Below are 13,603 nucleotides of genomic sequence, written 5' to 3' on the forward strand. Positions count from 1 at the left end.
GGGGGAGATCAAAATGATAGGAGAAGACAGGAGGGGGAGAGATGGAGCCAAGAGCTGGACAGTTGATTGGCAAAATGGATATGAGAGGATCATGGGACAGGAGGCCCAGGGAGAAAAAGGGGAGGGGGGAACCCAGAGGATGGGCAAGGGGTATAGTGAGAGGGACAGAGGGAGAAAAAGGAGAAAGGGAAAAAATGTCTGTGTATAAATAAATAATGGATGGGGTACAAAGGGGAGGTGGGGCATTAACGGAAGTTAGATAAATCAATGTTCATGCCATCAGGTTGGAGGCTACCCAGACGGAATATAAGGTGTTGTTCCTCCAACCTGAGTGTGGCTTCATCTTTACAGTAGAGGCGGCTGTGGACAGACATATCAGAATGGGAATGGGACGTGGAATTAAAATGTGTGGCCACTGGGAGATCCAGGTGAGGCGACACTTCACCTGTGAGTCAGCTGGGGTGATATACTGCATCCGGTGCTCCCAATATGGCCTTCTATATATTGGCGAGACCCGACGCAGACAGGGAGATTGTTTCGCTGAACACCTACGCTCTGCCCGCCAGAGAAAGCAGGATCTCCCAGTGGCCACACATTTTAATTCCACGTCCCATTCCCATTCTGATATGTCTATTATCCACGGCCTCCTCTACTGTCAAGATAAAGCCACACTCAGGTTGGAGGAACAACACCTTATATTCCGTCTGGGTAGCCTCCAATCTGATGGCATGAACACTGACTTCTCTAACTTCCGCTAATGCCCCACCTCCCCCTCATACCCCATCCGTTATTTATTTATATACACACATTCTTTCTCTCTCTCTTTTTCTCCCTCTGTCCCTCTGACTATACCCCTTGCCCATCCTCTGGGTTCCCCCCTCCCCTTTTTCTCCCTGGGCCTCCTGTCCCATGATCCTCTCATATCCCTTTTGCCAATCAACTGTCCAGCTCTTGGCTCCATCCCTCCCCCTCCTGTCTTCTCCAATAGCTCTTCCTTTAGTTAGTCCTGACGAAGGGTGTCGGCCCGAAACGTCGACTGTACCTCTTCCCAGAGATGCTGCCTGGCCTGCTGCGTTCACCAGCAACTTTGATGTGTGTTGATTGGTTCGACTTATCCTTCCAGGAAAACTTGGAGGATTCTGCAGTGACAGTCTTAGTTGATTTTTATTTCAGTGCCTTGAAATGTCTGCAACAGATGATGCAGGTCTCAGGAATGTATCGGAAAGCAATGATCACTTCAGATTAGTAAGACGAAGAGCTATGTACCAAGTTGCAGGTCTTGGCCTTCAATTATCCTTGCCCTTAATTGATCAAATGTTGTACCGGTACTATGAATCAATGTCTGTGTTTACACAAAGATGAATGAGATATGTGAATTTGTCCATGTTTTTCAGGATTTTGCCATGAACTTTTATTGTCAGAGGGCCATGTGGCAGCAGGGTCAGGTTAGGATCGGATCTTTGACTTGTGGACGTTGAATGCAAGGCCCATCCTCCTCTATGCTTCAGTGACAACGCTAGCAATGGCTTGGAATTCAGCCTCTGAGCATATACAGCATTGCTCCATTGCTCACAAATATTCTCTACTTTTTTTTGCTAGACCCAATGAATATTTCAACATTTTCAGCATTAAACTACTGTAAGACTGATTTTAACCCACCTTGATTGTCTGATTCAGAGTTGGATTTTTTTACAGTTAGGTCCAATGGTCTATCTTGATCAGCCATAAGAACCTTGTTGAAAACAGGATTTGGAGCACTGGCACTGAGCACAGGTGTTTTAGATGTACTTTGGTCCTTGTTGCTAGAGAGTACAGTAGAGTCCTGAGAAGTGCTAGTTTTTGAGGTATATTCAGTGGCAAACTCCCTGATCATTCGATGCATAATCTCACGAACCACTAAAGGAATAGTGGGGTCCACAACCCACAGATTATCTGCAAAGGCAAGGAAAGCAAACATAACTCATTTTATAGGAAATATACAACAAACTTTACAAGGGTGGCAAAGGTTTGTAGTTGTCTCTTTTGCAGCCCTCGAATATATACACTTTAAGAAAAAAAAAGAGCTTGGTGCAGAAATCACTGAAAGCAATAGAATTGTAGAATCATAGGAACAGGCCCTTCAACCAACTTCACTGCTATCATGCACATCTATACTAATCCCACTTCAAACATTCAAAGCCAAACAACATTTATTATCAAAGTATTCAAGGAGTACACAACCCTGAGATTCATCTTTCTGCAAACAGCAACAAAATAAGAGCACTACAGAACTCTTTCAAAGAAAACAAACATCCAAAGTGCAAAAAAAGAACAAATTATGCAAACATCACAAAACGAGCAAATAACACACTTGCCTGTATTAATGTTGCATCCTTCTTATGCCTTGTTCATTCAAGTTTCTGTCCAGATGCTTCTTAAATGTTGCTATTGTTCCCACCTCTACCACCACCTTTAGCATTGTTCAGATACCAACCACTCTGTGCATAAAATCTATCCCTCAAATCCATTTAAACATCCTCTCTCATCTTAAATGGCTAGGCTCAAATACCATCTATAAATTTGCTGATGATACAACCATTGTTGGTAGAATCTCAGGTGGTGACAAGAGGATGTACAGGAGTGAGATATGCCAGCTAGTGGAGTGGTGCTGCAGCAACAACCTGGCACTCAACACCAGTAAGATGAAAGAGCTGATTGTGGACTTCAGGAAGGGTAAGACGAAGGAACACATACCAATCCTCAGAGGGATCAGAAGTGGAGAGAGTGAGCAGCTTCAAGTTCCTTGGTGTCAAGATCTCTGAGGATCTAAACTGGTCCCAACATATCGATGTAGTTATAAAGAAGGCAAGACAGCAGCTATATTTCATTAGGAGTTTGAAGAGATTTAGCATGTCAACAAATACACTCAAAGACTTCTATAGTTGTACTGTGGAGAGCATTCTGACAAGCTGCATCACTGTCTAGTATGGAGGGGCTACTGCACAGGACCAAAAGAAGCTGCAGAGGGTTGTAAATCTAGTCAGCTCCATCTTGGGTACTAGCCTACAGAGTACTCAGGACATCTTCAGGGAGCAGTGTCTCAGAAAGGCAGCATCCATTATTAAGGACCTCCAGCACCCAGGGCATGCCCTTTTCTCACTGTTACCATCAGGAAGGAGGTACAGAAGTCTGAAAGCACACACTCAGTGATTCAGGAACAGCTTCTTCCCCTCTGCCATCTGATTCCTAAATGGACATTGAATCTACCTCACTTTTTAAAAAAATATATACAGTATTTCTGTTTTTGCATGTTTTTTTAATCTATTCAATATACATAATTGATTTACTTGTTTATTTTTAAAAATTTATTTTTTTTTCTTTCTGCTAGATTATGTATTACATTGAACTGCTGCTAAGTTAACAAATTTCACATGCTGGTGATAATAAACCTGACTCTGATTTAAGCACTTTTAAAAAGTGGTTGGCTTAACAAGATATCTTAATCTTTTATCTGGCTTAACCTTTAAACTATTCCTACTAGAGGCAGGAAAATGAACCACTGACATCATAGCTTAGCACAATACTGATTAAAGTACATGAGCATTTCTATTTAAAAATAAATATCCTGTCATAGCACGTCACTTTATTGCTCAACAAATCTTCCTGTTACACACATCAGAGTTGCTGGTGAACGCAGCAGGCCAGGCAGCATCTCTAGGAAGAGGTACAGTCGACGTTTCGGGCCGAGACCCTTCGTCAGGACTAAGGAAGTCCTTAGTCTTCCTGTTAGTTGGATTTGAAACTAAATTTAGTGCAATGTTATCATACCTCTCAATATCATATCAACATCTCTGAAGATCTATCCTGGGTCCAACATCTTGATACAATTACAAAGAAGGCACAACAACGGCTATACTTCATTAAGAATTTGAGGAGACTTGGTATGTTACTAAAAACTGTCAAATTTCTACAGGTGTACAGTGACGACTGTATGAAGGGGCCACTGCACAGGATCAGAAAAAGCTGCAGAAAGTTGTAAACTCATCCAGCTTCATCGTGGGCAGTAGCCTTTCCACTATCGAGGACACCTTCAATAGGTGATGCCTCAAGGACCCCCATCACCCAGGACATGCCCTCTTTTCATTACTACCATCAGGGAGGTGGTACAGGAAGACACACTCTCAATGATTCAGGAAGAGCTTCTTCCCCTCCACCATTAGATTTCTGAATGGAAAATGAATCTATGAACACATTTTTTTAAAATACATTTCAAATTGTAATTCATAGCTTTAAATTAGTGTATTCCAGTTAATTGGGCAATTGGTTAATTGGGGAAGCCATCTATTTGTAACCAGTGCATGAAAGATATTAAAGTGGAAAAGCCTTGCACAGAGACGATCCTACTCTCTCGGCCTCAGAAGTCAGGATCCAGTGGCACGAAGAATTGTTACGTCTGGCAACTTCCTTGGCTGCACTGGATGGCCGCGTCTTCTTAAGTGCTCTGCCACGCCCTACACACTCCACAGTGCGCTGCTGCAACGCCTTCTCAGCCGTTGAACCCCCAGGGCTTCCTCCGCCTGATCCACCGAAGCAGTCTTCGCATGCTGGGATGAGCAAGTCCCTATCTCACCAAGGGTTTCAGACCCATTGGCTACCCTCACCTGGTTTAGCCGGCCTGTCAAAGCCGTTGCCCGTGGTGAGGCCACTGTCGCATGCAAACAGCTACAAGGAGCCACAGGTGAGAGCTGAGCATTGGTGGGGACCAATAGATGATGAGCTACTCCAAGGAGTGCGACAAGCCCCCCCCATCTAGAGGTGCTACCCCTCCCACACACCCCATGCACCAACTCTAAAAGAACAAAATCATTAAAGTAGCTGGGGTCCCTTATGTTTATTTGGGGCACTATACCATTTAACTGGGGCAGGAGACTACTGCTGAACAGTTTCTAACTGGCATCACTCGTATGCATTTGTGTAGTCTTTAGACACTACACTGTACTTAGAGCAATCAGTTTTTAAAATAGCATCTGTTGTGTGTGTTTGTGTTCAAAAAGCAGTGATTTTTGTCACTGCGAGAAATAAGCAGCAAGACAATTCACAACTATTTTGCTCACTACAGTTTCAAGCATTCAGGTTTAGAGATACCAAAAACAGCCGAGAGTGAAAATGAAACAATTTCATGGCTTCAACAAGTTGGGAACTATGAAAAATTTAAAGGTATTGACAATTATCTTTAATCTTACAACGAAAATGAAGATTTGGAGGATGAAATCATAAACAGCATTGTATGAATGCAATCCATTATCTGCACTAGATGTCTATGCCGATTTAGTTCTTTTATAATCATTCAAAAGAAAACATAGGGTGTATGAGGTGTCCAGGGAGGGACAGCAACTCTGGTGAAGAGGCTTGTTGTGGCCATTCTGGGGCAGCTCACGCACCTCCAGTCCCCGCCGGACAGCTCTCACCTGTGGCTCCAAGTAGTTGTTTTCATGCGACAGTGGTCACACCCCAGCACAGTGCTTCAACAACCGGGCTAAATCAGGTGAGGGTAGCTGGCAGGTCTCATACCCTCGTGAGATGGGGACATGCCTGTCCTGGCAGACAGGCGGATGAGATCTACAGCAAGATTCAATGGCCATGAAAGCAGCTCTGCAACACTCTGTGGAGAGCGAAAGGCAACACAAGGTACAGAAGTAATTATCATCCATTGAAACCAAGGAAGACTCCAGTTGTGATGCTTGCTTGCATCACTGGACTCAGCCTTCAGAAATCAGGAGAGTGTAACTGCCTCAGAAGCTTTTCCACACAGGATTCATGTGATCGTCAAACATGACAGATGACCACCACCACAATGGATCAATTCCTCCACCGGTAACTATTAGGAACTAATACAGATTTATGTACTATAGTACTACTGGTAGTGTTCTAACTTTTTCTGTATTTCACTTAGATACATGATTTGTTACTCAGTTTGTCTTTTTTTTAAATATCTTTTAACTATTTCTATGAAACTGGCTAATGGGGCAGTCACTTAATTGGGCCAATATGTACTGGTGTGGTCTTGTTAGATTTCAGTTAATTGGGACACATTTGTCTTGTGTATTGCAATGTACTGGTGCCACAAAACAACACATTTCACAATATATAACATTCCAGTGCTATTAAACCTGATTCTGATCTTTCAAAGGCAATGAAAAACATGGAACAAAATAGTTTAACAAAATATAAAACAGGGAGATCAATGCTCAATCATATTGATACGCTAGGGCACTTTGAGGTAAAGGAGGAGGTAGTGTTGACTCGAAGAGTATTAAGGTGGACAAGTCCACAGTTTCTGATGGGAGATACCCCATGTTATTGAGAGAGGCAAGAGAAGAGATTGTTAGGGCCTTGACCAGTGTCTTCATGCCCTCTATGCATAGGTGAGATCTCAGAAGACTGGTGAGAAGCTAATGTTGTTCCATTATTCAAAAAGGGAATCAGTGATAATCCAGGAAACTATAAACCAGCAAGTTTCACATCAATAGTAGGGAAGTTACAGGATAGAATTCTTATACTTCATTATCGCCAAACAATTGATACTAGAACGTACAATTAGGGATAGGAATTATGAGCATCTAGAAAACCACTGCCTAATTAAGGAGAGCCAGCATGGCTGTATGGAGCAAGTTGTATCTTACTAACTCAAATGAGTTTTTTGATGAAGTAACAGTGATTGATGAAGGCAGTGCTGTGGATATTGTTTACATGGATTTCAATAAAGCATTTGAGAACATTCCTTTTATGAGGCTCCTCCATTAGATGTATGGGATCCATGGTGAATTGGCTGCTTGGATTCAGAAATGCTTTACCACAGAAGACAACAGGGTGGTGGTGGAAGGGATTTATTGGAGTTGCAAGTTTGTTATTCATGTCGTTTTGTAGGGATCTGTACTGGGAACTTTGTGCTAAGACCATAAGACATAGGAGCAGAATTAATCCACTTAGCCCAATGAGTCTGCTCCACCATTTCATCATGACTCATTTATTATTCCTCTCAACCCCATTCTCCTGCCTTATCCCCATAACCTTTGACACCAAGACTAACCAAGAACCTTTCAACCTCCACTTTAAATATAGCTAATGACTTAGCCTCCACAGCTGTCCACGACAATGAATTACACAGAATCACCATCCTCTTGCTAAAGAAATTCCTTCTCATCACTGTTCTAAATGGACATCTCTGTATTCTGAGACAGTGCTCTCTGCTCGTAGACTCACCCACTATCCTTTCACCATCCTCTCCACATCCACTCTATTTAGGCTTTTCAATATTTGCTAGGTTTCAATGAGATATCTCCTCACTCTTCTAAACTTCAGAGAGTACATGGCCCAGAGCCATCAAATGCTCCTCAGACATTAACCCTTTCATTCCGGAAATCATTCTTGCGAACCTCTTCTGGACCCTCTCCAACAAAATGACCTAGATGAAAATGTAGATGGGTAGGTTAGTAAGTTTGCAGATGATGCAAAGATTGTGGTGTTATGGTTAGCATAGAACACTGGCAAAGTTGGATACAAATCAGTTACAAATATGGGCAGAGAAATGGCAGAAGGCGCTTAACCTGGCTAAATGTGAAGTGTTGCACCTGGTAGGTCAAATGTGAAGAGACAGTACACTGTTAAGGGAAAGAACCTTACATGTTGATAAGCAGAGGGATCTTGGGGGTCTAAGTTTACAGCTCCCCAAAAGTGGCTACACAGGTTAATAGGGTGGTTAAGGCAGCATATGGCATATTTGCCTTTATTAGTTGAGGCAATGAGTTCAAAGTAAATTTATTATCAAAGTACATATATGTCACCGTACACTACCACGATTTATTTTCTTGAGGGCTTACTGAATAAATCAATAGAATAATAACCAATGTAAAACCACACCAACCTGGGTGCTCAACCAGTGTGCAAAACACTAAATACGTTAATAATAAGCAATAAACATTGAGAACATGAGACTAGTCCATAGGTTGTGGGAGCGTTTCAATCATGGGGCAAGTAAAGTTGAGTGAAATTATCCCCTTTGGTTCAAGAGCCTGATGGTTGAGGAGTACTAATTGTTTCAGAACCTGGTGGTGCAGATCCTGAGCCTCCTGTACCTTCTACCTGATGGCAGCAGCGAGAAGAGAGCATGCCCTGGGTGGTGGGGTTCCAATCAGGTTCAAAAGTTATGTTACAGCTTTTAAATTCTAGTTAGGCCTTATCTGGAGTATTGCATATAGTTCTTCCCCATTATAGGAAGGGTGTCGAGGCTTTGGAGAGGGTACAAAAGAGGTTTACCAAGATGCTCCCTGGATTAGAGGGGATGTGCTATAAATGAGAGGTTGATCAAACTTAAGTTGCTTTTTCTGGACCAGCAGAGGCTGAGTTTTATAATCTGATAGAGGTTTTTAAGATTATGAAACATATAAATAGAGTAGACAGACGAGATCTTTTTCCAAGGTTTAAAATATCCAATACTAGAGGGTATGATTTATGGTGAGGGGGGTAATTTCAAAGGAGATGTGAGGGGCAAGTTGTGTGTTTTTTTTAAAAAAGTGGTGGGTTCTTGGAATGTACAGCCTGGGGCAGTGGCACAGGCAGAAAGTTAGAGGCTTTTAAGAGGTATTTAGATCGACATACAAATGTGAGAAATATGGAAGGATATGGACATTGTATGGGTAGAAGACCCATTTGATTATAAATTAATTGGTTTGGCAAACATTGTAGGCCAAAGGGCCTATTCCTGTTGTATAAAATGAAATGAGAAACTGTTTGCCTTTGTCTTTTGAGCACATTACAAATTTACTTAGGTATGAGAAAATCAACACCTGCCAAAGTCAGCACAGCCAGAAACAACATATGGAGGTGAAGCATTGAAACAAGAAAATATCACGTGAAACTTTTTTCTTCTACTGACCCTGTTTCATTGTTCAATAACATTAAGGGCCTAAATGAACGTACCTATGTCTCTTATCATTTAATACACATTGTTAATAATATTCCATGTACAGTAAACTCCATTAATCTCACACATCTGGGACTTTGGTGATGCCATACCAGCAAGTTTTCTAGATTATCAGATTTTTAAAAATTATTAGCACCATCATCACCATGGAGAGCATTTTGACTGGTTGCATAATGGGCTGATATGGAGTGGCCAGTGCACGGGATCAGAAAAAGCTGCAGAAAGTTGTAAACTCAGCCAGCTCCAGCATGGGCACTAGCCTCCATAGAATCCAGGACACCTTCAAAAGGCAATGCCTCAAAAAGGTGGCATCCATCATTAAGGATTCCCATCTTCCAGGATATGCCCACTTCTCATTGCCACCATCAAGGACCTTGAAGCCACAACTTTTCAGGAACAGCTTCTTTTCCTCCACCATCAGTTTTCTGAATGGACAATAAACCCATGAACATGACCTCAGAACTCCCCCCCCCCACTCTTTTTGCACTACTTATTCAATTTTCTTTTTTATTTATACTTATTGTAATTTATGTTTTTCATAAATAACAAACTTCATGACATATGGCGGTGATATTAAACCTGAGTCTAATTCACTGCTTTTAGATGGTATAAGATAGATCCTGCTGAGAAAAAAGGGAACACAAGAATTAGCACCCAGGTGCGCAAGATGCTGACCAGTCAGATAACAGATTTTCAAGTTATACCGTATACGTAGATGAGTTTTTAATTTTTGTACTTTTGGGCTATGTACCAAGCTCTCCATCCTACAAAAATAACTTCATTTTAAGATCCATTCAATACCTTAAAAGCTTGAAATTCAATGGAATACAATCCTAAAGTAACTTCTCCTTTTGATTTATCCCTTAGTAGTCCAGGTAATGCCATGTTAAAAAGTTCAAAGTAAAATCTTGAGATTCATTTATCGCAACCATTTATAGGGGAAAAATACAACAGAATTATGGAGGGCAGAGCTTAAGATGATGGCCTCTAGGGCTGGCTAGTGGCACAATGACATTGGTGCTGGACCCGGGAGCGGAGGTTCCCGGTTTCGAAACCAGTCGGGTCTGATCCCAAGTAAGCTTTCCATCCGTGCCGGGTTGAGTGTCGAGATCGCAACTCGACCTCGTAAAATAAAGGGAAAATGCTGTGAAAATGTCTGTGTGGGGAGTGCGCCACACAATCTCTCCCTCTCTCATTCCACGCCTTGTAAAAAATAAGCCATGAAAAAGACATCATCACGGACGCACGCACAGACGTGCACACACGCAGACACACGCCAAAAAAAAAAGGACGATGGCCTCTAATGTCGACTCCTTTGTTTGCATCTTCAGAAACAGCTCAATTTCTATCTTTAATATCTCTCTTTTCCCTTTTCAGGGTTCTTTTGAAGACCCTGACCTGGAGTTACACGCTTACTTCAGTTCTTTTCGATATGCCACAAATGAGGCCTAGAAGACTAGCGTGCCTTCAGGGTGCCGGATTTTCATGGCTCTGGAGGTGGGCGGATTAGAGGTCGGTGCCGCTGCAGAAAACTGGTGTGTGTCGTGGGAGTAAACAGATGATCGAAAGCAGCAAGCTGGCTGTTGACTGTGTGCCCGAAGACCCAAGACCTTTGGGCACAGAGCTTGGAAAGCAATGCAACAGATTTCTGAAATCGTAAATCGGTGAATTGTTTTGTTATGTCTCCCCTCTTGCTGTGAAACGGGGCACCTCTTTTCCCCTTATTAGGGAGAGCGAGCCTGTGGTATGTCGAATTACCGAGTGAACAAGTAGTCTTTGGGGTATTGCAAGTCTGGTCTTTATTGATGCTTTACTGCACACTTGAGTGCTCGGTAGAGGGTGCAGATGCTTTTTTGCTGGTGGGAGGGGGGTCGTCACTTTGCTGTTGCTTATTCGTGGGGGGGAAGGGAGCTTCGGGGTCCTAACATTTAACTGTCATTCATTCTTTGAGGCAGTCCTCTGTTTTCATGGATGTTTGTGAAGAAAAAGGATTTCAGGATGGATATTGTATACATTTTCCGACAGTAAATTGAACGTATTGAGAAGTCATGAAAAACTATAGCAAAGACCAACAAACATCTAGTGTGCAAAAGGCAGCAAATCATGCCCATAGTAAATTTTTAAAAATTATATTGACAACTTGGGTTGCCGAGTCCTTACAACTATCCCTAATACTGATTTTGTCTGGATCTTAGTCTTAACATAATTTAGGCAGAGAGGTACAGAGGCGCTTGTTCTAAAATCCCATGATATGAAACCATTTCACCCATTGGTCCCAGCCCAAATTTTCAAATGTTTACTCTTTTCCATGGATGCTGCCTAGCCTGTTGAATTCCTCCAGCATTTTGTGGGTGTTGCTTTCAATTTCCTGCATCTGTAGATTTTCTCACATTTGTGCTTCTCTTCTTAGATCTCTTTATCCCTCTGTTAAGTTCATGGTTCAGGTATTAATCCAGAGATGATAACCTTTGAGGTCCTTTCGTTTCATCTCACTTAACCAAGTATTCTCCAAAAAAATGACTTCTTGCCTCCTCTCTCCCAAGTTGCTGGTTGCAGCACAAACCTTTCTTGTATCTATATACACTAAAAGTGTTACGTTTTAAGATCCTGTTTAAAACTGAAAACCTCCTTGGTTGAATGAAACACCCCAATTGGAATTTTTTTTAAAATCACTCGCCCTTTGCTCCAAATTCTCACTCACCAAAAACTGAACTTCACTTAGCTTTTGTGCACTAAACTACATGGCCACTGTGTATTAGCTATATGGCTGGTTGGCATAGGGTATTTGCGTTCATTATACCCCCTCAACACCACAATAATCTTTAATTACATGATTAATAGCAAACTTGTATAATCAAAGTAGTTACTATGGATTTGGCAAAATAATCCAGAGTCCTGCCACTTGAAATCTACTGTACCCTCAGTAACAGAGCTGCAGTACGGGAGATCAATCTCCAAACCATCATCAGCACTTTCACTGAAACACGAGTCCCGATGAAAGGTCTCAGCCTGAAATGTCGACTGTTTACTCTTTTCCCATTGATGTTGCCAGGCCTGCTGAGTTCCTTCAGTATTGTGTGTGTGTGTAGCTGATACACCTTTCCTCCAACATCTGTAAGGTATAGAGCCTCTTCCAACCTGTTCCACTATCCTTTCTTCCAATGATAAAATTCACCCTGGAATACGTGGACCACTTCTCAAACTCAGGGGCCAATGAAAAAGATAGTAGTGATGAAATCCACCACCACCTTCAATGTGTGATTGCAGACTTTGGTGGGTTACGGAACGTGAAGATGAAGACCTGTGACCTGTAACAGAACTGGAGGTCTACCAAGCAGCAGGGACCAGAGTCTTCCATACCCTTCTTACATCTGAACTACCTTCATCAGATATCTCAAGGCAATGATAAATTTCCACCCATGCTGTCACAAAGAAAAAAACCCTCCCAATTCCAATAGAACAAGAAGTGAACCAATATCAGGGTCCTCTCCTGAGCCAATGTTTGCAGCATTGGGATCACAATGCACTCAGTTTGCTACACAGGGTGGATCACTTGGCTCACATGCATGACACCAGACTCTCAACATCCACATAGGCACTGAACATTATTAAGGAAAGAAGCTAGTAGACTAGAAGAGGAAAAGATTCAAGAAATTGCCCAAAGCCTCCTTGGAGAAATACAATATCCACTCTGAGCAGCCATGTGCCAGAAATTCCCAGGAGCCAAAGTGGAAAAGCATTTAGGACAATATTAAAAGCCTTGAGAGGACACAGAACAGAGACCACCTCACAAACTACCCACTCGCCCACCACCTGCCTTCTCTGTGAAAGAATCTGTGGTTCCCATTGTTTTCATTCAGACCACAGAACCAACAAAACTGACTTGCTTAAATGCTGATCCTAGAAAACAATGAAGGTGGACCAAACAGATCCCTAGCAGTGTTCGAACTTTAAAAACACCTTCATTGATAACTCTGAGGTAAGAGAAGTAGTTGGAAACATCAGCATGTTGAAAGTGCTGAATAAATAATGACATACAATATGCATCTAGTACGATTATGATCAGCACATTAAGGATCTGAATGCATTGAATACCCCAGATATTACAATTTTAAAATTCAAAGTATAGTCACTCCCAGTAGCATAGGGATGACTTATGGGCAGAATGAGGATTGTTTAAAAGGTAACCAGGAGTTGAAAAATAATTTCAGTAGCAGACAACCAAGGCAGAGATAGAACAGGGTGAGGATAGAAATGTTCATAACAAAATTAACATGTGATACATAACTTTGTCCAGAGAAGAGTGCATCAAGATTGCAAAAGAATCTTGATGTTCTCATCATTACCATCTGTGTCCTGATATCTGCTAGTCTGGGCCAGGGACAAGAGATTGGAGGCCTGGAAACCGGCCTACCTGGGGTTAGAAACCTGTGTGTGAATAGGTGGGTGGGAGTGAGAACAGGGGCTTGTTTTGATGTGCTTCTGTTTTTGTGATGTTGCTTGCGTTGCTCTGCTGAACACTGTGCGCATGCTCTGCTGGCACCCAAATGCGTGGCAACACTTGCGGGCTGCCCCCAGCACATCCTCAGATTGCATTGATTTTTAACACAAATGATGCATTTTATTGTCTGCTCCAATGCA

General features: G+C 42.2%; 1 protein-coding gene across 2 annotated transcripts in view; it reads right to left on the minus strand.

Annotated features, from left to right (window-relative positions):
* Positions 1 to 13,603, minus strand: part of wu:fc17b08 (uncharacterized) — a 118,038-nt gene that overhangs the window by 76,643 nt on the left and 27,792 nt on the right. For both annotated transcript variants that reach the window (XM_063071366.1, XM_063071365.1), the window contains exon 5: positions 1,660 to 1,932. In XM_063071366.1, coding sequence (XP_062927436.1) covers positions 1,660 to 1,882 — 223 coding nt within the window. In that variant the 5' untranslated portion in view covers positions 1,883 to 1,932. The remainder of the gene's footprint in view (positions 1 to 1,659; positions 1,933 to 13,603) is intronic.

This window comes from Mobula hypostoma, chromosome 19 (assembly GCF_963921235.1).
Source record: "Mobula hypostoma chromosome 19, sMobHyp1.1, whole genome shotgun sequence".
Classification (NCBI taxonomy): Eukaryota; Metazoa; Chordata; class Chondrichthyes; order Myliobatiformes; family Myliobatidae; genus Mobula; species Mobula hypostoma.